Raw genomic sequence first — 26,339 nt, forward strand, 5'->3', positions numbered from 1 at the left:
GTTTTGAGATGGGCTCTCGCTTTGTCACCCAAGCTGAAGTGCAGTGATGCAAACATGGTTCTCTGCAACCTCCACTTCCTGGATTCAAGCAATCCTCCCGCCTCAGGCCCTCAAGTAGCTGGGACTATAGACGTGTACCACCACGCCCAACTAATTTTTGTATTTTTTGTAGAGGTGAGATCTCGCCATGTTGCCCAGGCTGATCTCAAACCCCTGGGCTCAAGCAATCTGCCCACCTTGGTCTCCCAAAGTGCTGGGACTACAGTCATGAGCCACCATGCCCAGCCAGCTTTAGTGTTTGAGGATAGCTATTGCTGGACAGCTGTCCTAGACAGCCCACGGTCATCTCAAGTTCTACGTGCCCAAAGTCATTGTTACCACCTTCTCTCTAGAACTGCTCCTCCTCCAGGATTTTCTCACTTAGCTGGCAGTACTGCATCTACACAGTCACCTATTTTAGCTGCCTGTGGTGCTTCCATGATTCTTTCCTAGCCCTCAGTCAACATACCTGTTCAGTCACCAAATCCACCTTCTTCTGCTTCCTGTATCTTGAACCAGTCTCATCCTCTCCATCTTTACTAGCTTTGTCCTTACTCACATTTTTCTATTTTCTTTCCTGGATTATTGCAGCAGCCTCCTGACTGGTCTTCCTTCTTCTTCTAATCTTCTCGCCTCTGGACCTTTCCTCCATCCCAGGCACTGGATTAATTTAGTGAAAAGGCAAATCTCATGTCCCACCCACTTCGAACCTTTGGTGGCTCCCCATCATCCATAGGGCTGACCAGGCTCTCCCTGGTTGCCCTTGGCAACCTCTCCAGCTTTATCCCTTACCACTGTCACTTCACATTTTATGTCCATCAGGACTGTAATGCTTGTAGACGTCACTAAACCCCATGTCAACACTTCTTAGCTGACTCCTGTTCTTTTTTTTTTTTTTGAGACAGGGTCTCACTCTGTTACCTAGACTGGAGTGCAGTGGCATGATCACAGCCCACTACAGCCTCAACCCCCCGGGCTCAGGTGATTCTCCCACCTCAGCCTCCTGGGTAGCTGGGACTACAGGCGTGTGCCACCACCTCTAGCTAATTTTTTGTATTTTTTTGTGTGTGTGGAGACGGTTTTGCCATAGTGTCCAAACTGGTCTCAAATTCCTGGGCTCAAGCAATCCTCCTGCCTTGGCTTCCCAAAGTGCTGGGATTACAGGTGTCAGCCACCGCACCTGGCCCACATCAATACGTCTTAACCAACTCCTGTTCATTCTTTAAGGGCCCATTCCAGGCTTCCGGTCACCACATCTTCCCAACCTACCCATAGTACAGCAGCTACTGCTCTGCCCTTGCACATCAGCACTATCATGGGACCATTTTCCCCAGTAGACTGTGACCTGCTTGAGGGCAACGTATGCTCATGTTTGTCTGCTCAGAGCCCACAGTCTAGTGGGAAGACAACTGTTTAGTCACGCAAGTGGTTACATAATTGAAATTTCAGTAGTCCATGTAAATTTAACAAGCAAACATTTTTTGAGCACCAACTGTATGCTCTGTGTCAGATACTGGGGAACCATCAGGGAACAAAACACATAGGACCTGTGTTCACGCAACTCACAGTTTATCCAGGAAAACAGACATTGAACAGGTCATCTTAAGACTAAAGTATGTTCAATGTTAAAAAAGAGAAAAATTGGGAGGCCGAGGCGGGCGAATCATGAGGTCAGGAGATTGAGACCATCCTGGCTAACACGGTGAAACCCTGTCTTCTCTACTAAAAATACAAAAACTTAGCCGGGCATGGTGGCGGGCACCTGTAGTCCTAGCTACTCGGGAGGCTGAGGCAGGAGAATGGCGTGAACCCGCGAGGCAGAGGTTGCAGTGAGCACAGATCGCGCCACTGCCCTCCAGCCTGGGTAACAGAGGGAAACTCCATCTCAAAAAAAAAAAAAAAAGAAGAGATAAAGCAGGGAGAGCCAGCTGAGCCTGAAAAGGCAGCAGGAAGCCCCTCTAGGGAAATGAAGCATAGACTTTTTTTTTTTTTTTTTTTTGAGACGGAGTCTCGCTCTGTCGCCCAGGCTGGAGTGCAGTGGCACAATCTCGGCTCACTGCAAGCTCCGCCTCCTGGGTTCACGCCATTCTCCTGCCTCAGCCTCTCCGAGTAGCTGGGACTACAGGCGCCCGCCACCACGCCGGGCTAATTTTTTTGTATTTTTAGTAGAGACGGGGTTTCACCGTGGTCTCGATCTCCTGACCTTGTGATCCGCCCGCCTCGGCCTCCCAAAGTGCTGGGATTACAAGCGTGAGCCACCGTGCCCGGCCTGGGAAGCATAGACTTTGAGGATGAACAGGAGTTTTCCAGATAAGAGGGTTCCTTCGTTGTGTTTACAGGCTTGCTTGTTTTGAAGAGTTAAGAACTCTGTATCAGGGAGAGGAAGCAATGTGTTCAGATACCCTGAGGCAGGACAGATGCTAGGGCATTTTAGAAACTTGAGGACGGCCAGCTGGAGCTCAGTGAAGGGCACAGTGGTAGGGGATACCAGTCTGCCAGAGGCCAAGTTGTAAGGCCTTGTAAGTAAAGGTGGATTTTCAATTTGCTCTTAGGATAGTGTGTAAACTTAAAGAGTGTAAAGCAGCACGGTCTGCCCTAACAGACAAAGTACCCACTGGGTGTCATAAGGAGAATGAAGTAAAGGTGGTGAGACAACCTGGGAGGAATCCAGATGAAAGAATAAGTTGGCCTGGACTAAGGTGGTGGCAGTGTGGATAGAAAGAGTGAATCGGTAAATGACCCGGGGCACAATTTCATGGTGCCGTGAAATATTTTTTAAAATTTTAATAAAAGTAAATAAGTAAATGACCCCCTCCACCCCCAATTAAGGAGTCCTGAGTCGATATGGAGGCATGATTACCACCCCCAGAGAAGCCTGTAGCTGATATGTGAGACTGTGCCATTCAGAATCTTCCCAAGCTAATGAAAAGTGGGCAGGCCCTTCCAAGAAGAACAGACCACAGGAGTGCTCAAAAACATGCTTTAAAAAATGCAGGTGATTATCCCCATATAAAATGAAAGGGCTTGCAAGGGGAGCGGCCACTGAGATACTCCAGGAAGGCATCCTAGAGTTGGTGAATCTGAAGCAAGACAGGGCAAGACCTAGAAGTGAGCTGAGGGTCTGCTTTCTCCAGTGAGGTCTGGGTGCAGGCTGAGACACAGATTGGTTTAGCAGGAGCAAATTTGCATTCTGCCCAAAGGAGCTTTGTATATGAATAGAACCTCGGGATGGTAGAACCAAGAAGGCCTCCAAGAGAAGCTGATCTAGTCTTTCTCTTGACCGCTTCCTCCTCTGTTCAATGTAAAAATCACATGCCTTTTTACTGATATTAAATTGTTAAGAATTACTCATGAAATAGTTTTCCAAGCTATTGCTGTTACTAATACAATTAGTAATTACTAATTTTTAAACCTGAAGGCAAATAACTTCACATACTGCCTCACATTTCAACTCAATTTCCCTGTAGCAAAAAAAGTAAAAATAGAAACACTTTCCTTTGATAAAAAATCACATGCCTTAGGCTGGATGGCTCATGTCTATAATCCCAACACTTTGGGAGGCCAGGGTGGGCGGATCACCTTAGGTTGGGAGTTCGAGACCAGCCTGACCAACATGGAGAAACCCCATCTCTACTAAAAATACAAAATTAGCTGGGTGTGGTGGCGCAGGCCTGTAATCGCAGCTACTCCAGAGGCTGAGGCAGAAGAGCCGCTTGAACCCAGGAGGCGGAGGTTGTAGTGAGCCGAGATCGTGCCATTGCACTCCAGCCTGGGCAACAAGAGTGAAACTCTGCCTCAAGAAAAAAAAAAAAAAAAAAATCACATATCCTTTTTTCATGTTATTTGAAACTTGGTATGAATATCGTGATTTAAAGCATATCAGAGCAATTCATCAAAGTCAGTATTTTTTTCAGACTGTGCCGCCTCTTTTCCTGTTTGCTCTTGAGAATCTCTGATCTAGATCCCCTCATTTTACAGGAGAAAACTGAGAACTAGATGAGACTTACTCATGGCCACATAGCTTGTGAGTGCCGAGGCTGAGACTCAGTGCTCATGCTCAGAGTAGCAAGAAATTCCCCTGCACTCTCTGCTGTCAGGTAATCCCAGATCATGGAATTGGGACAAATGAGCATTGTTTCTGAGCCCAAGCTCCCCTGCCATTTGAGATTTCCATGTGTCTGTCTGGTACTGAAGAAACACAGGGAACAGGAACAAGGGGTGGTGGGGCCAGCTGGCCCTGGCATTCCTCTCTGTCTTCCCACAGTCCTCTGAAGCCTTGGAGTTTATGAAGCGGGACCTGACAGAGTTTACCCAGGTGGTGCAGCATGACACGGCCTGTACCATCGCAGCCACGGCCAGCGTGGTCAAGGAGAAGCTGGCTGTGAGTACCACCCAAACCCTCCCAAGTTACTGCCCCTCGCAACCTGTCCTGTCCTGGGCTCCCAACCTTTCTACCATTAAGTGATTATTTTTCCTCCCATTTTGAAAGAATTGTGTCTGGCAACCAAACAAGCTACATATTTTAAGTAATAATTAGTTTTCCCACTTCTGTATTGTTTTAGCAAATGCTTTCCATTAGCAAAGTCATTCATGTTGACAATTTAGAAAATACAGACAAGTGAAAGAGAAGAGAAAGTGAAAAAAGGAAGAGAGCGCGAGAGAGAAAGACCTAGAGACATCCGTAACTCCATCTTCCAAAGATAGCTATTGTTAATATTTTGGGGGTGTATCCCTTATGTACACTTTTTTTTCAAAACGGGTCAATTGAATACCATGTTTTGTAACCTTTTTTTTTTTTTTTTTTTGAGATGGAGTCTCCATCTGTCGCCCAGGCTGGAGTGCAGCAGCGCCATCTCGGCTCACTGCAAGCTCCGCCTCCCGGGTTCATGCTATTCTCCTGCCTCCGCCTTCCAAGTAGCTGGGACTACAGGCGCCTGCCACCACACCTGGCTAATTTTTTGTATTTTTTAGTGGAGACGGGGTTTCACCGTGTTAGCCAGGATGGTCTCGATCTCCTGACCTCGTGATCTGCCCGCCTCGATCTCCCAAAGTGCTGGGATTACGGGCATGAGCCACTGCACCCAGCCCCCGTTTTTTTACTTAAACTGCAAACCTTGTTCTAGAGTGTAGTAAGTGGCATGGTATTCCACTACGTGGATTTAACCAGTTGCTGCTTTCCTATTTCAGTTTTTTTCCAGTATTGTACACAGAGCTACAGTAAACATTCTGCTAAACTTTTACCCAGTGCCATAATACTTGCTTTATAATAAAATTGTGGAAGGTATCACAGAGTGGTTAGTTTAAGCCTTTTACTATCTACTCAAAACTGCCCTCCAGAAATGTTGTACCAACTTATTTTCTTACTGGTCCTGTTCTTTGTTGGGGGTGGTGGTGGTTTTGAGATGGGGTCTCACTCTGTCACCCAGGCTGGAATGCAGTGGCATGATCTCAGCTCATTGCAACCTTTGCCTCCTGGGCTCAAGTGATTCCCCCACCTCAGCCTCCCGAATAGCTGGGACCACAGGTGCATGCCACCACACCCAGCTAATTTTTGTATTTTTTGTAGAGAGAGGGTTTCACTCTGTTGCCCAGGCTGGTCTCAAACTCCTGAGCTTAAGGCATCCACCCGCTTTGGCCTCCCGAAGTGTTGGGATTACAGGCGTGAGCCACTGTGCCTGGCTTGTTTGTTGTTTTCTAATTTTAGATTCAGGGGATACATGCACAGGTTTGTTACGTGGGTATATTGTGTATATGCTGAGGTTTGGGCGTTTTAATGAACCCATCACTGACTAGTACCCCATAGGTAGTTTTTCAATCCTTGTCCCCCTCCCCCAATACTGTTTTTATTAATCATAAATGTACAGTGAGAACCTCTTATAAGATGGAAGTTAGATTCTAAAGTCAGTGTGAGAAGGAAAAATTGTGGTCAAAGATATCCTCGCAAAGTTCTGAAGTTTCCAGTGAGGTAAAGCATACTGTTTTTTATATTACAATTTTTCCTTTAGCATTGGAACAGATTGCAGCTTTGTAATTTAATCACCAGCTGAATCAATTATCTTGTAATTACTCATGTTATGAAAAATGAATTTTGGAATTTTTTTAGTCAAGCTTATTTTGCTGAATCCTCTTGTAAAATACCATCCACCTGCTAACCACAGTTACTGATGAGCATGAATGACAGGTTGTAACCCTGCTAAACTGCTATAAGTCTAGTCAGTAGCAGAGATATCACTTGTTTATTGCATTCATTTATTCTTTTTTCATTCAACAAATATTGTTACCTGTAACAATATGTGCCAGGCACTATGATAAGTTCTAGGTTTAAAATGCTTCAGCAGCTTAATCAAGAGTAAATATAATTTTCCACGAGGTTTTTAGACCCTGTTCTCAGCACCCTGCTGGATGGCATTCTGACCAGTGTGGTCTGTGTAGTGACCCTCAGTTGGTCCCAGGCAAGGCAAGGCTATCTGTTCTAATCCTGCCCATATGTTTCCAACCTTCTGTACAAAGTATTCTACTTCCTGAGCAATGATGATGATGAAATTGCGATATTACAATGCTGCAGTTTATTAAGTGTATGCTGTGTGCCAGGCATTGTACATGCCCTATCTTTTAATCTTCGTGGTAACCCTATGAAGGATGTATACTTAACCCCATTTTATAATAAGGAAACTGAGGTTCAGAAAGGGTTTTGGTCTCATGACCAACAAGTGGTAGAGCAAGGATTCAAACTAGCTTTGTCTAACTCCAAAGCTAGTACCCTTTCCACCACTCTACCCATAGGCCCTCTTCCCCACTGATATGTCTATGGCATGGACCTTCTCTGGCCAAGTTTTGACCAGCCTGACTGACCTTAAAATTTTGATGAAACAGCCAATCAAAGATCTCTGATCTACACAGGCCTACCATGGCTCTGTTCTGCAGCCCCACTTGGGGGATGGAGGACCCTTGCCTCCTCCCTCTCTTTCTGCAGCCCCAGAGATAGGTGAAGGGTCGTGAGCACTTCCCTGGTCCCCCAACACACGGTACACCTTTGCCCCAATGTTTTACCCCCATACCCCAGATTGCAGCCTGTTCCCGGGGCGCTTGCTTCCTCTGCCCATTCTCTATACAGACGGAAGGCTCCTCAGGAGCAACGGAGAAGATGAAGAAAGGGTTATCTGACTTCCTAGGGGTGATCTCAGACACCTTTGCCCCCTCGCCAGACAAAACCATCGACTGCGATGTCATCACCCTGATGGGCACACCGTCTGGCACAGCTGAGCCCTATGATGGCACCAAGGTATTCACTGACAGTCTCCCCTGCAGATGCCTAACATCTGTAACCTGGGCTTTAACTTCCAACCTGTACTCACAAAAGCAGCCCATGTTCAGGCCAAAAAATAAATATGGGTATATTATTAATAGTAAATCAGAAAATATCAGTAAGCAAGGACAAGATAATTATTTTTAAACTCGTAATTGCATCACCCAAAGAGAACCCCTGATTTCTTATTGGTATATAACCTTCTATTTGTTTTTGTTTATAAACATAGGTAAAGATAGTTTGGTTTTTTCTTTTGAACAAAAAAGACATTTTATACATGCAGTTTTGTAACCTACTTTTAAAAAACCAACAAACGTAGCATCTTTCCTAATCATCTTTTTTTTTTTTTTTTTTTTTTAATGAATCAGGCTCTCACCCAAGCTCTCTCTGGGGCTCAGTGGCACAATCACGGCCCATTGCAGCCTCGACTTTCCAGGCTTAAGGGTCCTTCCACCTCAGTCTCCTGAGTAGCTGGGACCACCGGTGTGAACCACCACACCCAACTAATTTTAAAAAATTTTTTTGGTAGAAACGGGGTCTCACTATGTTGCCCAGGCTGGTCTCAAATGCCTGGGCTCAAGTAACTCCCAGCTTGGTCTCCCAAAGTGCTAGGATTAAAGGCGTGAGCTACTGTGCCCAGCCAGCCATAATTTTTAATGTCTTTAAATTCTTACAAGTGAATATGGCATTATTTATTCCATTATTTCCGTCATGTTGCATATTTGGATTTCTTTCAGCTTTCCAGCATAATAAGGAATGCTGTGGAGAGCATTTTTAGAGGCATAATCTCCACATTTGGGTTATTTAGACTAATTTCTAGTAATATATATATAGGTAAGGGGAGAGGGGTGTCTTCAATGCACTTAAAGCAACAGCCACAGCAACGTATTTTTGCTGCATTTTCTTTTCTTCTTCTTTTTTTTTTGAGATAGGGTCTCACTCTGTCACCCAGGCTGGAGTGCAGTGCCATGATCCCAGGTCACTGCAGCTTCAACTTCCTGGGCTCAAGTGTTCCTCCCACCTCAACCTCCCTAGTATCCCTAGTAGCGGGGACCACAGGCATGCACCACCACGCCTGGCCTTTTTTTTTTTTTTTTTTTTTTTGTGGAGATGAGGTCTCCCTATTCTGCTTAGGCTGGTCTCAAACCCCTGGGCTCAAGTGATCCTCCTACCTCAGCCGCCTAAAGTACTGAGATTACAGGCGTAAGCCACCGTGCCTGGCCATGTTGTATTTTCTATTTCATGGAGTGTTTTCTTCTATAGTCACAATATAATGTCATGGCAGTTGGGCCCTCTTCGTAGTTTGTTTTTTGTTTTTTTTTTTTGTTTTATTTTGTTTTTGAAATAGGGTCTCACTCTGTCCCCCAGGCTGGAGTGCAGTGGTGCGATCACAGCTCACGGCAGCCTCGATCTCCTAAGGTGCTCCTCCCACCTCAGCCTCCTGAGCAGCTGGGACTATAGGCACACATCACCACGCCCAGCTAATTTTTATGCTTGTAGAAACAGGGTTTCCCCACGTTGCCTAGGCAGGCTTCATAGCATTTTATCACATTGACTTCTTTTTTTTTTTTTGAGATGGAGTCTCTCTTTGTCGCCCAGACTGGAGTACAGTGGAGCGATCTCGGCTCACTGCAACCTCCACCTCCTGGGTGCAAGCGATTCTCCTGCCTCAGCATCCTGAGTAGCTGGGATTACAGGTGCGCACCACCGTGCCTGGCTAATTTTTCTATTTTTAGTAGAGACGGGGTTTCACCATGTTGGCCAGGTTGGTTTTGAACTCCAGACCTCCAGAGATCCACCTACCTCGGCCTCCCAGAGTGCTGGGATTACAGGCGTGAGCCACCGCACCCGGCCCACATTGAACTTCTGTTCCAAAAGTACTGATTTTTCAAGTATGTGTTTTAGCATTAGCATTAGCGCCACCAATTAGTGAACATGTGAGTGGAATTGTGAAAATGTTTGATAAGATTTTGAGCTATAACGACAGTGAATTATCACCAGACTGCTTACAGACAGCCCATGCGTCCTCCAGTACTGAGGAAGAAAGGTGGACTTTGTCTTTGCCAGCTAAGTTTGCCACCCTGTGATCCTAGTGGGAACGTAACTTGGTAGAGGCTGGCTATACAATTAATAAATTCTTTTTTTTTTTTTTTTTGAGACAGAGTCTCGCTCTGTCGCCCGGGCTGGAGTGCAGTGGCGCAATCTCGGCTCACTGCAAGCTCCGCCTCCCGGGTTCACGCCATTCTCCTGCCTCAGCCTCCGAGTAGCTGGGACTACAGGCGCCCGCCACCGCGCCCGGCTAATTTTTTGTATTTTTTAGTAGAGACGGGGTTTCACCGTGGTCTCGATCTCCTGACCTCGTGATCCGCCCGCCTCGGCCTCCCAAAGTGCTGGGATTACAAGCGTGAGCCACCGCGCCCGGCCTACAATTAATAAATTCTTGAATGGTTTTAATTTGAGGGAAATTGTGTTATTTTAAAATTTGTCCCTAGGCCGGGCGCGGTGGCTCACGCTTGTAATCCCAGCACTTTGGGAGGCCGAGGCGGGCGGATCACGAGGTCAGGAGATCGAGACCACGGTGAAACCCCGTCTCTACTAAAAATACAAAAAAATTAGCCGGGCGTGGTGGCAGGCGCCTGTAGTCCCAGCTACTCGGAGAGGCTGAGGCAGGAGAATGGCGTGAACCCGGGAGGCGGAGCTTGCAGTGAGCCGAGATTGCGCCACTGCACTCCAGCCTGGGCGACAGAGCAAGACTCCGTCTCAAAAAAAAAAAAAAAATAAAATAAAATAAAATAAAATTTGTCCCTAAATTTTGACTTTATTAATATATTGGCACTAACATTTTTCAAATTTCACTTACTACAAAGCATTTTATACAAATAATTTTGTAGCCTGCTTATGCTGTATTAGTTCCTGGGGTAGAATACTGGGTGAAAGGCCATTTTTCTGGGAACCCCAGTTTTGGATGCCTAGCCTAGTGCCCCACTCTCTGTGCCACAGTGCTAATTAACAAATGCCCTGGGGAGTATCCCAGCCAATAAGGGAGAAGCTGGGTTGTGGTTGACTGAGTATCCTGGCAGAGAAAGGGTGCTTTCTATGCCCAGTATCTCAGAATTTCTGTTTCCTCTTCTCCATTTCTTACAGGCTCGCCTCTATAGCCTGCAGTCGGACCCAGCAACCTACTGCAATGAACCAGATGGTGAGAGGGTAGCATTGAGGGGGTGGGCTTGTAGGGCAAGTAGACTAAGGGGGTCTGGGTTGTAGACTCTGTTTGTCTCAGGTAGCAGAGGCCGGGCATCCCCTATGTAGGGGGACCAGAGTGAGACTAGTGTGTACCTTATACTTTGTGGGGTGGGTCGATGTTCTCTTTTCTTTGCTGAACCTGAGCTGTCCTGCCCACCCTGCAGGGACTTGGCCCCTCTCATCCCTCATCCTCAGTTCAGCCTCCCTCCCAGCCCTGCTGCCCCCCTTGCCTTCTCTTCAGCTCCTGTTAGCTAAGCCCCTGCCATGCAGCAAACCCTGTTATGGGAACTGGAGATCAGAAATGAGCCAAACCCTCCACCTAGTCCAACCCTCCAGGAACTGGCAGTTAAGAGGGGGAAAGCAGAAACAGTCAGTAAAGTAGAAATACTAGAGAGCAGCATGACTGCTTCTGCAGAGCAGTGGGGCAGCAGGAGCCAGAGGAATGGCACCCCTCCTGGCCTGGGAACCAAGCACGTGATGCTGGAGTTGGGTTTTGTTTGTTTGTTTTTGAGATGGAGTCTCACCCTGTCCCCCAGGCTGGAGTGCAATGGTGCAATCTTGGCTCACTGCAACCTCTGCCTCCCGGGTTCTAGCAATTCTCTTGCCTCAGCCTCCCGAGTAGCTGGGCTTACAGTCGCCCGCCACCACATCTGGCTAATTTTTGTATTTTTAGTAGAGACAGGGTTTCACCATGTTGATCAGGCTGGTCTCAAACTCCTGACCTCAGGTGATCCACCCGCCTCAGCCTCCCGAAATGCAGGGATTACAGGCATGAGCCACCGCCTCTGGATGGAGTTGGGGTTTTAAGGTTAAATTAGAAGTCAACTAGTTTCACTATGAGAAGTCGGGAAGGGCATTCAGGCAAAGAGAGTGGGTAGAGAGAGCAGGGAGCACCCGCCTTTTAGTAACGCCGGGTTAAAGGGTGCGTATGAGGAAGTGAAGGCAGTGACAGCAGCTGGTAGGAGCCAGATTGTGAAGGGCTTTGTGTGCCAGACCAGGCAGTTGGAATTTTGGCCTAAAAGGCTCACAGTAGTAGCTCTAGACCTCTCTTTAGTCACAAAGGCCTTTAAAAATCTATTGAAAATGACAAGCCCTCTCTCCACAAAACTTTTTGTGCAATATGGGAATTCTTTGACCCTTTGAAGCCCATCTTGGACTCCAGCTTAAAAAGCCCTCCCATAGAGAGCCAATGAAAGGTTTTGAGGCCTGCGGTGATGAGAGTTTGCATTTTGTAAAGCAGCCCTCGGGGCAGCATTGTGAAGAATGAAATAGAAAGACAGAAGACAGGAAGACCAGTTAGGAGGCTAGGTAGGAATCCCGTGTCAGAGGTAAGGCCAGAACCTAGGAAGAGTCAGTTGGCATGAAGAGGACAGTGTGCATATAAAAGACACAAGTTAGCCAGGCGTGATGGCGTGCCCGTAGCCTCAGCTATTCGGAAGGTTGAGGCAGGAGGATCACCTGGGCCCAGAAGTTAAAGGTTGCAGTGAGCCACGGTTGTGCCACCGCACTCCAGCCTGGTGATAGAGCGAGCCTCTATCTCTAAAAAATAAAAAAGAGACACTGAAGAAGTGTGATCCAGAGTGATTGGATAAGGGAGGAGATAGGATGGCCCCCAGGTTGGATAACCCTGTCAGATAACCAGATGGGAAGGAAAATGAGCGCACCGTGTGTTTGCAGGTGGAAGTATCGGGGGTACCTGGACCTCTGGATCTGGGGCCGAGAGAGTAGCCTGGGCTGCAAAGAGACACAGGAATTATCAGTGGGAGGATGAGGTTGAAACTTGTGGTTTAGTGGCAGTTATTTTGGGAAAAAAAATAAAAAGCCAGAGAGATATGGAAAGGAAAGGAAAACAAACCCACAGAGACTTAGATGGACCGACCAGAGAAGTGGAGGAAAATAACAAAGGAGTGAGAAACCAGGAGAGACGAGGGCTTCAGGAGAAAGGCAATGGCCCCCAGAGTCAGAGATGGTCACGCGAGGGAAGACAGAGAAATAGATGTTGGCTCTGGCAGCTGGGGTCATGTGACCTGAGAACAGCTGTTTCAGAGATGAGGAGATTCAGCAGCCAGGTGCCATGGGCTAAAAAGCCAGCAGGGATATGAGAAAATGGAGACTGCAGCCCCTTCTGGAGATCACTCAGGTGTGGCACCCGCCCCTTCACCCTGCCTGACCCCCTACCCTTGGCTAAGTGGCTTTGAACACTCAAGCTCTCTTCATTTTCCATGTCCAGCCTTAGGTATGTTCTGTAGGCCCAGTGTTCTTTTCCCAGACCAAGGCAACTGACCGTCAGCATCTGTCCCTCTGCAGGGCCCCCGGAATTATTTGATGCCTGGCTTTCCCAGTTCTGCTTGGAGGAGAGGAAGGGGGAGATCTCAGAGCTCCTTGTAGGCAGCCCCTCCATCCGGGCCCTCTACACCAAGATGGTGAGGACCCAGCCTGCAGGGCCTCAGCCAGCTCCAGGCTTGAGGTGTCGGGAGGTGGGAGGGACATGTTCAGAGTCACTGCGGAGTCATCTGGCCCGGAGAGCACTGGGAGGCTCCATAGAGCCAGACCAGCCATGTCCTGAGCCAAGACCCCACATGGGAGAAGCTGGTTTGCCAGGCTTCTGGCAATTAGAGAATGGTGAGAAATGGAAGGGCCAGCAAAGCCTGATGGGAGTTCTTTTCTCCCTCCTTGGCCAACTCGACTAGGAAGGTGGGTCTGGCTGAAACTTTGGTGAGGGTGGAAGTACTCTGGCTATCACTGCTAAGCCACTTACTGGGTCTGAAATCCAGACTGGCTGGGAATAGACTGATAAGGCTGGGGACACAGACCCCACACAAACACTCCCAAAGTCTCACCTCCATTTTCTCCTCCCTCCAGGTTCCAGCAGCTGTTTCCCATTCAGAATTCTGGCATCGGTATTTCTATAAAGTCCATCAGTTAGAGCAGGTATGCTGGTCTAGCATGGGGAGGTCCCCACTCAACCCTGGGGGAAGCAGGCTGGATTTATTGAGAGAAGAAAGGGATACAGGGTGCCAAGAGTTGTGGGATCAGGACTAGGGTCTAGGAAGAGGGTGCCCTGACTGCCTGTGGCCATCTGCTCCCCCACATTCAGGAGCAGGCCCGGAGGGACGCCCTGAAGCAGCGGGCGGAACAGAGCATCTCTGAAGAGCCCGGCTGGGAGGAGGAAGAAGGTAAGAGGTGTTGAGAGGTGAGGGGCAAGTGACACATCTGTGCGGGACACTCTGGGCTGGGCCATGCTCTGTGAAGCCTGGAGAGACTTGGTGCCCATCAGGGAAGAGTAGGGAACAAGCACATTGTATGTGTGAGGAGAGGCGGAGCTAACAAGGGGATATTGAACAAGGCTAGTGGAATTCCAATTTAGCTACAGGAATCATATGTGTCAGTTGGTGTAGATTCCCCTGCCAGCCCATGAACCAGCTGCCGCTTAGTCACTGGGGAGCTTATTGAAAATCCAGATTCCTTTCCCCACCTTCTAAAGAAGACTGTAAAGATGCGGCCAGACGTGTATTTTAAACAAGCTCCCTGGCAATATTAATGCCCTGGCTGGTTTGGGAACCACTGAGTGAGGGAGGGAGCTGAGCATCTTCTACCTGTAGCTCAGCTTAGAACCACATGTTGAAGCTTTCTGGATGATATAATATTAACGCATTTCTTAAGTGTTTACACCATATGTCCAGGCTGCCCTTAGAGCTCTACACAGAGTCCTTACCACAACCCCATTACCCCTCTTAAGGATAAAAGTAAGTTAAGAGTAAGTTAAAAGTTAGGTGGCTTGCCCAGTCATACACCTAGGATGTAGCAGAGCCCAACCTGAACCCAAAACTGACTCACTTCTGAGCCTTGGCTTTCGAATCCATAACAGCCCCTTGGACTGCATTGCTGGAAGCCCACCAGGCATTAGGCCCCAGGGCTAAGCAGGACTTTGACTAGCAGGGAGTGTCTGCAGAAGCGTTGTGATGGCGAAGGGGTGAGCTAAATGACACTATTGAGTCTTTTTTTTTTTTTTTTTTTTCGTTTTGAGACAGAGTCTCACTCTGTCATCCAGGCTGGAGTACAGTGGCACAATGTCTGCCCACTGCAACCACCGCCTCCTGGGTTCAAGCGATTCTCCTGCTTCAGCCTCCTGAGTAGCTGGGATTACAGGCACGTGCCACCACACCCAGCTAATATTTTTTGTATTTTTAGTAGAGATGGGGTTTCACCGTGTTGGCCAGGCTGGTCTCAAAAACTCCTGACCTCAGGTGATCCACCCATCTCATCCTCCCAAAGTGCTGGGATTATAGGCGTGAGCCACCATGCCCAGCTTGAGTCTTGATCAGAGTAAACTTTGGCAGGAACTTGAGAGCTCCAAGGTTGTCGTATGGCTGGCCGGGTTACATTTCCCTCTTGCCCCTGCCTTTCTCTCTCTATAGAGGAGCTCACGGGCATTTCACCCACATCTCCAAAAGAGGCAAAGGTTCCTGTGGCCAAAACTTCTACATTCCCTGAAGGAGGACCTGGCCCCCAGAGCCCCTGTGAAGAGAATCTGGTGACCTCAGTTGAGCCCCCCGCAGAGGTGACTCCATCAGAGAGCAGTGAGAGCGTCTCCCTCGTGACACAGATCGCCAACCCGGCCGCTGCACCTGAGGCACGAGTGCTGCCCAAGGACCTGTCCCAAAAGCTGCTAGAGGCATCTTTGGAAGAACAGGGCCTGGCTGTGGATGTGGGCGAGACTGGACCCTCACCCCCTATTCACTCCAAGCCCCTAACCCCTGCTGGCCACCCCAGCGGCCCAGAGCCCAGGCCTCCAGCCAGAGTAGAGACTCTGAGGGAGGAGGCGCCCACAGACTTACGGGTGTTTGAGCTGAACTCGGACAGTGGGAAGTCTACACCCTCTAACAATGGAAAGAAAGGTAGGTCTGGAGGTCCATGCCCAGAGGGTTGTGTGGGGTCAGGGCCACCTCCCAAGGCAGATTTGTCTCCTTGTCCCTTGTTAGGATACTATGAGCAGATTTTTTTCGTTTCTGATAATGATGACAGCTGCTATATATTGACTGTTTGCTAACGTTTCATTAATTGTAAGTTGCACATAGTCTCTGAAATAAGAATGCATCTTTAATTGTTGGCATCTTAAGAGTCAACAAAACAAGTTTGATGCCAGATCCCATGCTAAATATGTTATATGGCACCTCATTTCTCAGTATTATTGTCCTCATTTTACAAATGAAAAAAGTGAGGCCCAAAAATATTAGGTAACTTGCCCAAGTTCACATGGCCAGGAGGCCCAGATTCAGACCCAGGGCTGTCTGACTCCAAGCCCATGCCCTTAACTAGCACACTGTGCCAATTTCTATCTTTTTGGACAATTTAACCTTACCCTGGCTTGGGAATCCCAGTGACATTGATGTTAAGGGTCTTCTTCCTGTGTAACCTTAGGAAAGTCATTCAGCTTCCCCAAGCCTTCATTATTATGAAATATATAAACAAAACTCATACCTACAGTTTAAAGAAGAAATAATGAACACCCATGAACTTACAGTGACCCAGCTTGAGTAATGGAGCTTCAGTTTCTTATCTGTATAATGGAATTTTAGACTGGAGACTCTGAGTTTATGTCAAAGAGCAACCTCTGTAACTGCAGGAATTAAAGGACAAGGATAGCCTTGGTGTCAGCCTTTTTGCCACATCCAAAATACCACTTCAGGGATGGCTGATTATCACTAAGAACCCCCCCGCCCCCAGTCCCCCCACCACCTGCACACTTCACACACACATCCTCCTGTCTTTGCTAACACTCAGCACCAGCCACAGCCACAGAGCTTGCCCAGCCGGTAAGGCCTGGCCTGCTGGTGCAGTAAGGGACTGGTTTGCCACAGTGGATGGGAAATGGACCCCACCCCACCTCTAACCTATTCCCTGATGGAAACCATGGAGTTTCCAGTCTCCAACCCAGTGCCTCCCTTCTGACTCCGATCAGTGATCCACTGGGCTCCTACCTGTTTTGTTTTTTGTTTGTTTGTTTGTTTTTTGAGGCGGAGTCTCACTCTCACCTAGGCTGGAGGGCAGTGGCGTGATCTCAGCTCACAGCAACCTCCACCTCCCGGGTTCGTGCCATTCTCCTGCCTCAGCCTCCCGAGTAGCTGGGACTATAGGCGCATGCTGCCACGCCCGGCTAATTTTTTGTATTTTTAGTAGAGACGGGGTTTCACTGTGTTAGCCAGGATGGTCTCGATCTCCTGACCTTGTGATATGCCTGTCTCGGCCTCCCAAAGTGCTGTGATTACAGGCGTGAGCCACCGTGCCCGGCCTGAGCTCCTACCTGTTCTTTATGAGACACTGAGTGGGAGAGGGGCAGAAGCCGCAGCCTTTGTGGGGAAGCATAAAGCAGGATGGGCCAGTCTGGTACTGGAGGAGTTCAGAGAAAAAAGGAATCTCTGGACATCTGCGGTGCTTCGCTGAGGAGACAAGCCTTGTATAGGAGAGTTGGCGAGTTTGGGGCAGGTGCAGGGGAGTGGTAGTCTAAGCTGAGGAGGCCTACAAAGACCAGTCGGCAAAGGGCATGGGGCATGTTTAAGGGGCGGTGACCTAAACCCACTCTTCTGTATTCTCTCCCAGGAGAAGGAGGTACAAGAAGGGTGAGTGGGTTGACTCAGAAATAGAACTTCAGAATGTAAAACCTTAAGCTGGATTCAGAAGGTTGGCCTTGGGGCCATAAAGCAGCAGAGCATGGATGCTAAGGGTGTGGGTTCTGGAGTTCAGACAGTTCTGGGTTCAAATCCCAACTTTGTTCATAAGTCATGTGACTTCAGAAAGATTACTAATCTTCTCTAAGCTTTTGTTTGCTCCTCCATAAACGGGATAATTGTTTCATGATAGATCCTCAATCAGAGCAGAATTCAAGGAGAGCCCTGCTTTGGGGAAATGATAATAGAGGTGACATTCTCTGAGCACTTCCTGTGTGTCTAGATCTGTGCTAAGCACTTGATGTGCATATTACTCAATCCTTACAAAAGCCCTGTGAGATCTGTGTACTTTCTCTCCTATTTCTAGAACCTGAGATCAGTGACCCACCCAGTAAATATTTCAGAGTGTGTGAAATACTCCTGTAGGAGAGGGAAGAGTAGGTGATGGGCCTGACAGGTGTAATAGGGTTGCTGGGTGGATGGTCCCAGGGCCCACTGAGGTTGTGATTGTAGATTTTAAGTGAGACCATCAACCTGTTGTATTTTCGTTCAGCCACATTCAGTTGCTGAGGTGCAGGAACAGAGCAGATGGGGAGTTGGATCTAATTAGGTTCAAGTTTAGCCAGGTAAAATCAGTGGATGAAAAGAAGAAAGTCCGCTAGGCACAGTGGCTCACACCTATAATTGCAGTACTTAAGGGAGGCTGAGGCAGGTGGATCACTTGAGCCCAGGAGTTTAAGACCAGCCCTGGCATTGTGGTGAAACCCCATCTCTACAGAAAATCCAAAAAATTAGCCAGATGTGGTGGCACGTGCCTGTAGTCCCAGCTACTTGGGAGGCTGAGGTGGGAGGATCACCTGAGTGGGGAGGTTGAGGCTGCAGTGAGTTGAGATCGCTGCACTGCCCTCCAGCCTGGGTGACAGAGCTGAGACCCTGTCTCAAAAAAATAAAAAGGAGAGAAAAGAAAGTATATGCAAGAAGCGATAAGAATGATGCCTCATGGAATCTGAGCTGAGTAAGGGAGAGAATGAGGGATAGTGAAACAGTTGGAGGGTTACAAATTATAGGTTTCATTTGGAATTGGGCTACAAAGGGTGATCAGAAAAAATCAGTAGTGGTTGGAGACTGGATGAAATTGAAATTATAGGAGAGGTAAACATAAGCTCTTAACCACTCTGCTATGCTGCCTCTGCTGCCCTCGGGGCCTGTGAAAGGAGAGGCTGAGGATGTGCTACAGAAGACCCACAAGAAACAACTGTAGTCAGGTGGGAGGAAGCCAGAGTCTTGGACTAGGCTGGAACAGTGGGAACAGAGTAGAGGAAATAAATCTTAAAAGGAAGAATGGGGGCTTGGAGACAAAGTGACTCCTTTTTCCTGTTGGGCCCACGTCCTAGGGTGACATAAGGCTTGGTCTCTGGGTATAGCAGAGTCTCCTGGGGTACCCTAGCCAAAGGGTTTTACTGGGTCCCAGGGTGATCCCTGTCATCGCAGAGCTGCTTTCCACCTACGTTTTGTCACAGGATTCGTCTGTTCTGAGAGACTGGACTTCTTTCTGCAGAGGAGGGGAGGAGAGATTGGGGCAGGCCTGTGGCCTGGAAGGAGGCTGGAGGTTAAGACCTCACTTCATGACTGTGTGACCTAAGAGCAGTTTTGCCTCTATTTCTTAACTGGGGAAGCAGAGAGCCGATTAAACAGAATAAAATGAGCTGTGAGTGACAGCACTACAAAGTTAGCAATCATCTGAAAACTTCCATTTTCAAAACCAAACCAGTAGAACTCCATCCTGAAGTCTTGAATTGTAGCATAGGCCACCTCTCTGCCACATGCACATTGTAATGGAGATCTTAGTGCTCTCCTGTGTGACAGGACAGTACGGTGGAAGGAGGCAGATGGTAGAGAGAGCCCAGCTTCACAACTCCCTGCACCACCTGAAGCCTTCATTTCCTCATCTGTATACTGGGACTGTTAATACCCACCCAAGAGGTAGATGTGGAATATTCCAGAAATGTTAGTGGATACTCTGTTCTCTACCCCTGAAAGGGTCTGCCATAGCATTTAAGCCTGAAGAGACGGTTTCAAGTCCCTAGAGGGCAACCTGAGGTCAGGGAAAGCTGTCATGGCCACAACCAAAGCCCTGAAGTGAGAAAGCAGCCAAGAGTCTGGCTAACCCACAGGAAGCCTGTGGTGACAGCCAGATGAATGTTACCTAAGTGTCCTGAAGGCACAGAGAGATGTAGGTGCAGAGTCAGAAGAACTGGGTCTTGGCTGCCCTGACTTGCTGAGGTACCGTGTACAGAATGACTTAACTCTGACACAAGGCCCTTAGAAGAAAGGCAGCACCATTCATTACATAGCCATGTGTATATATGTAGTAGGCACTTTACATTCATACCTCTAATTCTAACACCGTTGTTTCTCAAATGGCAGGCCCGGGTCTACACAGAATCACACAGGTACCTGCTTATAATGCAGCCTTCCCAGCCACCAGCTAACCCTGCTGAGTCTTAGTTGGGACTGGGGGTGGGCAGGGTAGGAGTCTGCATTTTAATACGCTTCTCCAGTGGTTCTTTGCAGAGGGTGCTTTTATCCATATTTTATAAATAGACTGAAGCCCACAATAATTTGCCCAAGACTATGCAGTAAAGGAGTAGGTATTCAACCCAGGTCTGCCGGCCCCAGAGACCATGCTCTGGCTAGAAGAGAGGATGATGCAGGATACCATATAAGGAACATGGGAGCGGGGCTGAGGGGTAGGTCTCCGCACGGAGGCATCTGGTGAGGAGTAGGTCGGAGAAGAGGAAACGGAGATGTTTACTGGTCATGCCATCGGAGGATCAGGGACACACTCTTTTTAAAGGTACTTAAAAAAAAAAGACTACAGGCCAGGTGCGGTGGCTCACGCCTGTAATCTCAGCACTTTGGGAAGCTGAAGCGGGCAGATCACAAGGTCAGGAGATCGAGACCATGCTGGCTAACACGGTGAAACCTCATCTCTACTAAAAATACAAAAAATTAGCCAGGCGTGGTGGCGGGCGCCTGTAGTCCCAGCTACTCGGGAGGCTGAGGCAGGAGAATGGTGTGAAACCAGGAGGCAGAGCTTGCAGTGAGCCGAGATTGTGCCACTGCACTCCAGCCTGGGCGAGAGAGAGACTCCGTCTCAAAAAAAAAAAAAGATTACAAAATAATATGTGTTCATTTTAGGAAAAAAATTAGGGAAAATCACCCCATGAACTCATCACCTAGAGATAACTTCGCTAGTGTATTTGGATATCTTGCTCATCTCTTCTGCATGCATGCATGCATCTGTGGGCACATTTTAAAGCTGGAATCATACTGTACATGCTTTATTGAAAGGAACTATTTGTGTAGTTTACTTCTTAGTAATAACTTATATATATGTATTTTTAATATTACCTATAAGAAGTCATAGCCAAATATGAATGTTTAGAGCAATGATCGTCAAATAGTACAGACAGGCATCAGAATCACCTAGAGCAGGGGGTGGTAAGCTTTTTCTGTATAGGACCAGACCATAAATATTTTAGGCTTTTTGGGCCATGCGGTCGAAATTACTCATCTCTGCTCTTGTAGCGTGAAAGCAGCCATAGACAGTATGTAAACAAATGATGTGACATGGCTAGATTTGATCCATGGGCCATAGTTTGCCAACCTCTGGTTTACAGAAAGGGTCTGTAACTATTGAGTGCCAACTACGTGTTCTAAAAACTTGAAATACATAAGAGAACAAAACAAAAGATCCCGGCCCTCACAGAGCTCATATTCTAACTCCTCTATTAATATACAATAAACATATTAAGTCTGATTATGTAGTATGTTAGAAAGTGATCGCTACAATGGGAAAAAGAACAATCCAGAGCCAGGCGCGGTGGCTCACGCCTATAATCCCAGTACTTCGGGAGGTCGAAGCGGGTGGATCAACTAAGGTCAGGAGTTTGAGACCAGCGTGGCCAACGTGGTGAAACCCCGTTTCTACTAAAAATACAAAAATTAGCCAGGCATGGTGGCGTGCACCTGTTATCTCAGCTACTAAGGAGGCTGAGGCAGGAGAATCACTTGAACCTGCGAGGCGGAGTTTGCAGTGAGCCAGGATCGCACCACTGCACTCCAGCCTGGGCGACAGAGCGAGACTCTGTCTCAAAAAATAAGTAAATAAGTAAAAATACAAAAAGTAGCTGGATGTGGTGGCAGGTGCCTGTAATCCCAGCTACTCAGGAGGCTGAGGCAAGAGAATCTCTTGAACCCAGGAGGCGGAGGTTGCAGGCAGCTGAGATTGTGCCACTGCACTCCAGCCTGGGTGACAGAGCGAGACTCTGTCTCAGAAAAAAAAAAAAACTAGAGCAGAGTGAGGGTGATGATGGGTTGCTCTTTAAACTAGGATAGTCAGTGTAGGCCACATCTAGAAGGTACGATTTGAGCAGTGGCATGAAGGAGGTGAAAAGTTGGTCCTGTAGATATCTGAGGAGACGAGTTCCAGGTGCAGGGAACAGCCCACGCAAAAGCCCTAAGTTGGGAATGCGCCTGCTATGTTTCTGGAGGAACAAGATTAGTAATGGGCAGAATGGAGTGAGGAAGAAGAGGTCCACTGTTTGGGGGTTCGAGGGGAGGTTTTTTGTTTTGTTTTCTTTAGAGACAGGGTTTTGCACTGTCCACAGGCTGGACTGCAGTGGCATGATCATAGCTCACTGCAGCCTTGAACTCCTGGGCTCAAGTGATTATCTCACCTCAGCCTCCTGAGTCGCTGGGACTCCTCAGGTGTGTCCTACCATGCCTGGCTAATTTTTAAATTTTTTTCTAGAGACAAGGTCTCAGTTCACTGTTGATTTCCTCTGGAAGATTTCTGTGACTCTCTTGGAGCCTCTGGGCCAAAGCGCTTCTCCACTGTTTAGTAACCTGCCTTTTCTGAGGTAATAGTTTAAGGCTGTTTGGCATGGATGTGAAGTCCTTCTGCAGCCTAACCTCTAACAGCCTACAGTGTTCCACCGTGTAACTCACCATTTACTTGTCTAATTCCCTGTCAGTGGACTTTGAGATTGTTTCTAGGTTTCCATCACTATGACAGCACTGCAGTGAACACTCTTTGCTAAATTTCCGACTGAATCCAAGATTTTTCCTTAGAATAGATTCTTAGAAGTGGGGACCAGGTGCGGTGGCTCACAACTATAATCCCAGCACCTTGGGAGGCCGAGGTGGCCAGATCATTGAGGTCAGGAGTTTGAAACCAGCCTGGCCAACGTGGTGAAACCCCGTCTCTACTAAAAATACAAAAATTAGCCAGGTGTTGGGGTGGGTGCCTGTAGTCCCAGCTACTTGGGAGGCTGAGGCAGGAGAATGGCTTGAACCTGGGAAGCAGAGGTTGCAGTGGGCCAAGATCACACCACTGCACTCCGGCCTGGGTGACAGAGCGAGACTCCATCTAAGAAAACAAAACAAAACAACAAAGTGGGATTGCTGCGCCAGAGTGAACACAGAATGTAAAGACTTGTGTATTTGTGAGACCCTTGTGAACCGTGCTGTCTCCCCAGCTACACCCTCTTCAGGTGCCCCTTCCCTGCCTCCTCCTGCTTTTCACACTGTGGCTCATGGTTCCAGGCTCAAGCACGGACGTCAGTGAGGACTGGGAGAAAGACTTTGACTTGGACATGACTGAAGACGAGGTGCAGATGGCACTTTCCAAAGTGGATGCCTCCGGGGAGGTGAGTGGGCCTGGCGGGTCAGAGGGAAGCGAGCCTAATGGTCCTGGGTGTGAGCGCTCTCCCCAGCCAGCCCAGCTGTCCCCTCAGGAGGGTCCCTGCTCCTGTCTGAGGTGACAGGTTGTGGGAAAGGAGCTGGAGCTTCCTGCTCAGACCCACAACAGTGGTCATCAGCAGGCTGCACTTCCCCTCAGTTCCAGGGTGGATAGAGGGGAGAGTTCTTGACCTTAGCTGTGTATCAAAATTGCCTGAGAAACTGCTTAAGAAAACAGATGTCATGCTGAGTGTGGTAGCTCACACCTGTAATCCCAACACTTTGGGAGGCCAAGGTGGGAGGATTGCTTGAGGCCAGGAGTTCAAGACCAGCTTGGCCAATATAGTGAGACCCCATTTCTATTTTTGAAAAAAAAAAAAAAAAAAAAAAAAGAGAGAGAAAACAGACATCAAACCCTGCCTGACCTTCTGAGTTGTGGTCCCCAGGTATGAGGCTTGAGTATATACTTGGCCTTGGAGACAAAAGACCAGTGTGATCAAGGGCAAGTTACTTAACCTGAGCCCCTGGTTCCTCATCTAAAACATGGAACTGATCATTATAAGACCTGGCTTATAAGCTGTAATGAGGTGATCCATGTAGACACCTTAGGGCTATTGCCTGAGACATGGTGGCACTCAGGAGACATTAGTGATAAACCCCACAAAACCCATTCCAGTTATTAAACTCAAAGAGGCCTTAGTACTGTTATTCTTCACTACCTCTCAGAATCAAAAGTGGCTCATTTAATTGAGAGGTTGGAACAGTCCAAAGCTCTCCCAGCTAATAAGTGACAGGATTGAGGCTGCAGCCCAGACATCTGATTCATGTCAGCGTTAGTTCCACTGTCACATAAGAACCACATGAGTACTTCCATCGTGTAACTCATGAGCCTGTTAGAGGTGGACAGATTAGACAGACATGTGAAAGGCCTCCTTTTTCATGATGGGAAACCAAAGCCTTGGTGGAGTATTTTACCTACTCAGGAGTATTTTGCACTTGTGACTACCTCACTATACCCAGGACAGAGAAGGCCTATAGTGCCCTGTCAGGCCACAGGGGCTTGCTGGCTTTTTGTGTCTTTGCAGCCCCCTTTAAAACCTGACGTGCAGTACACCTGAGCATTCTAGAACCTGCTATACCAGGGCTTAGCCAACAGCAGGCCAAGAGTAGGAACAAAGCAAGAAAAGGTTCCGTGGGGAGACTTGAGCTGGGAATTAGGGTGTTGGCGCCCCTAGTGAAGACCTAGTGGGCATCTGTAGGCCACTGCCACCCCTGCTTTTGACCACAGTGCCACTCAGGCAGTGGCCCCCATTCACCCAAAGACTAAGTAACTTGCCCTTGATTACACTGGTCTTTTGTGTCCAGGGCCAAGTATCTGCTCAGGCCTCCTAAGTTCTCTGCATCTCAGAGCCATGGCATTATCTGCTCAGCAGGAGGCAAGTTCTCCTTAACGGACTGAGGCTGACTTGGTTCCTGTAGGCAGCTATCACCTTGTGGTGTCTGGTGTTGATTGGGGGAAGTGTTTCCTTTAGGTCTGAAATAATCAGAGCAGCAGGCCCACCCCTCAGGCAGAGGGCAGCTCTGCCCCTCAGACACATTCCTTAAGACTAGAGGTTCACTCTCAGTGGGACCTCAGAGTATGGCCTAGGGTAGGGATGGGAGGTGGCTCTGCTCAGCAAGGGGAGGGTAGGTCTGGGCCTGGCTCAGGAGTAACTATATGTTTGTGATCTCCATTGCCCCCTCCCATTTGCAGCTGGAAGATGTAGAGTGGGAGGACTGGGAGTGAGGGAGCCAGAGGGAGCAGCTCCCCAACCCATGGCATCTCTCGCCTCCCTCGCTCGTCTCAGCCCAGCCCTGGAAGACTGAGAATGTTCCCCCAAATCTCCTCTGCCAACCAGAGCTCTCGGCACAGATTCTGGTGGCTCCCTGCTGGCCCTCTGGGCCTCTGCTCACGCCTGGGAAGGGGCTCTCTAAATCCCGGCCAGGAACTCTGACTTGTGCCAACAATAGGATGACCCAAGGGAGAGGAAACCTATCCCCCTCACCAGAAGAGCCTGTGTTTTTCTGCTGAACACCCACTGTTCCTGAGGACTCCTGCTGGGAAGTCCCAAGGGATAGTTCTAGCCCCTCTGCCTGTGTAGACAGAAGCTAAACCACCAGTCTCTCGGAGGAAGCTGAGACAACATACTCTGTCCATACATCAGCAGCCAGGGAGGGCCATGCCACCTACCCTTGGCTAAATAGGGACAGCGAACACATTTTGGTTCCTATCCCAGTAGGTAAGAGGCACTTATCTCTGGGAAATTTGCCTCTCTTGGGAATCTCCCCCTCCCAGGCATTTTCCATTCCTGGAAAGGCTCCTTTGGGGTTCAGAATCCAGAGACCAAACCCTGACCCACCTCCTTCCTTTCCTCCAGCCCACGCTGGTCTGTCCCCATGCCTTCCCAGGGCTTCTTCATGTCAGATGCACCCAAGTCCTTAGCCCAGCTGTGCCACCTGCAGGAGTTCGCTCTTGCGTTTCTTCCCCTCCCCAAGAAGGGAGGGGGCCACTTCCGGCCCTTCTGTGTGTTGCCTGGCAGGATACCTTGTCCAACCAGCTACCCACCTCAACTCCCCTGTAGCTTAGGACACAAAACAGCTACCAGCGGTACAGAGCGGTGATCAAAGCCGAGTGCTTACAACTCCCGTAAGCCTAGCTTCTCTGCCCCGGCCCTTCTGCGTCTGGAAGGGCTATCCTGGGGGTGAACTTGAAACTCTCATCAGGCTTCTGCAAAAGCTCTTCTTCCTGAAGACAGACCCAGCCTTTGTGCTCTCACCCTCCCCTCTGGTAAAGCTGCACCTCTGGGGGAATGAGGGGCTGCAGGAATTTCTGGAGAGCCTGGTGCTTCACGATGCTGCTCTGGTGATTCTTGTACCTAATCTGGTGTGCTCACCAATGAGTGAAAGGGATCGTGGGTCAGGGACACCGAGAGGGTGAGGTCACTTCCACTTCAAACCTTCAGTGAGGGGGTGGGATGGAGAGAATGCTGAATCTTTTTTTTGACGGGATGGGGTTTTTCTCTTTGTAATTATTTCTTTAGTTTAATTAACCTTTTGGTTGTTTGTGCAATATTATATATTTTAAATTATAATGCATCTCCCCAGAGTATTTTGTAGCTGGGGAAAGAAAAAAGGAAAAAAAGGAAAAAAGATTCTAACAGCTGTTAGTTTTATAATTAAAAAAGAAAGAAAAAAGAACTTTGTCCTGAACCTTTTACAGACTTGCCGTTAACAGCATTAAAGTGATTCAACCGAAGCTGGAAGGTGTCTGGGGGTCTGTTTTCGTCCCCTTGGCAGCT

The 26,339-nt window shown here is 48.3% G+C and overlaps 1 protein-coding gene across 8 annotated transcripts in view; it reads left to right on the forward strand.

The window, feature by feature from the left end:
• BSDC1 (BSD domain containing 1) overlaps positions 1 to 26,296 on the forward strand; it is a 30,118-nt gene extending 3,822 nt beyond the window's left edge. For 2 of the 8 annotated variants that reach the window (XM_055255560.2, XM_055255556.2), the window contains exons 3-10: positions 4,304 to 4,420; positions 7,103 to 7,321; positions 10,490 to 10,544; positions 12,896 to 13,011; positions 13,451 to 13,519; positions 13,686 to 13,764; positions 15,007 to 15,486; positions 22,867 to 23,404. In XM_055255560.2, coding sequence (XP_055111535.1) covers positions 4,325 to 4,420; positions 7,103 to 7,321; positions 10,490 to 10,544; positions 12,896 to 13,011; positions 13,451 to 13,519; positions 13,686 to 13,764; positions 15,007 to 15,486; positions 22,867 to 23,084 — 1,332 coding nt within the window. In that variant the 5' untranslated portion in view covers positions 4,304 to 4,324 and the 3' untranslated portion in view covers positions 23,085 to 23,404. Of the gene's footprint in view, positions 1 to 4,303; positions 4,421 to 7,102; positions 7,322 to 10,489; positions 10,545 to 12,895; positions 13,012 to 13,450; positions 13,520 to 13,685; positions 13,765 to 15,006; positions 15,487 to 22,072; positions 22,833 to 22,866; positions 23,405 to 24,754 lie in introns of those variants that run through there. The other 6 variants (XM_055255559.2, XM_055255561.2, XM_055255557.2 and 3 more) reach the window with 6 other exon arrangements.
• The last annotated feature ends 43 nt before the right edge of the window (positions 26,297 to 26,339 follow it).

Source organism: Symphalangus syndactylus, chromosome 12, assembly GCF_028878055.3.
Source record: "Symphalangus syndactylus isolate Jambi chromosome 12, NHGRI_mSymSyn1-v2.1_pri, whole genome shotgun sequence".
Classification (NCBI taxonomy): Eukaryota; Metazoa; Chordata; class Mammalia; order Primates; family Hylobatidae; genus Symphalangus; species Symphalangus syndactylus.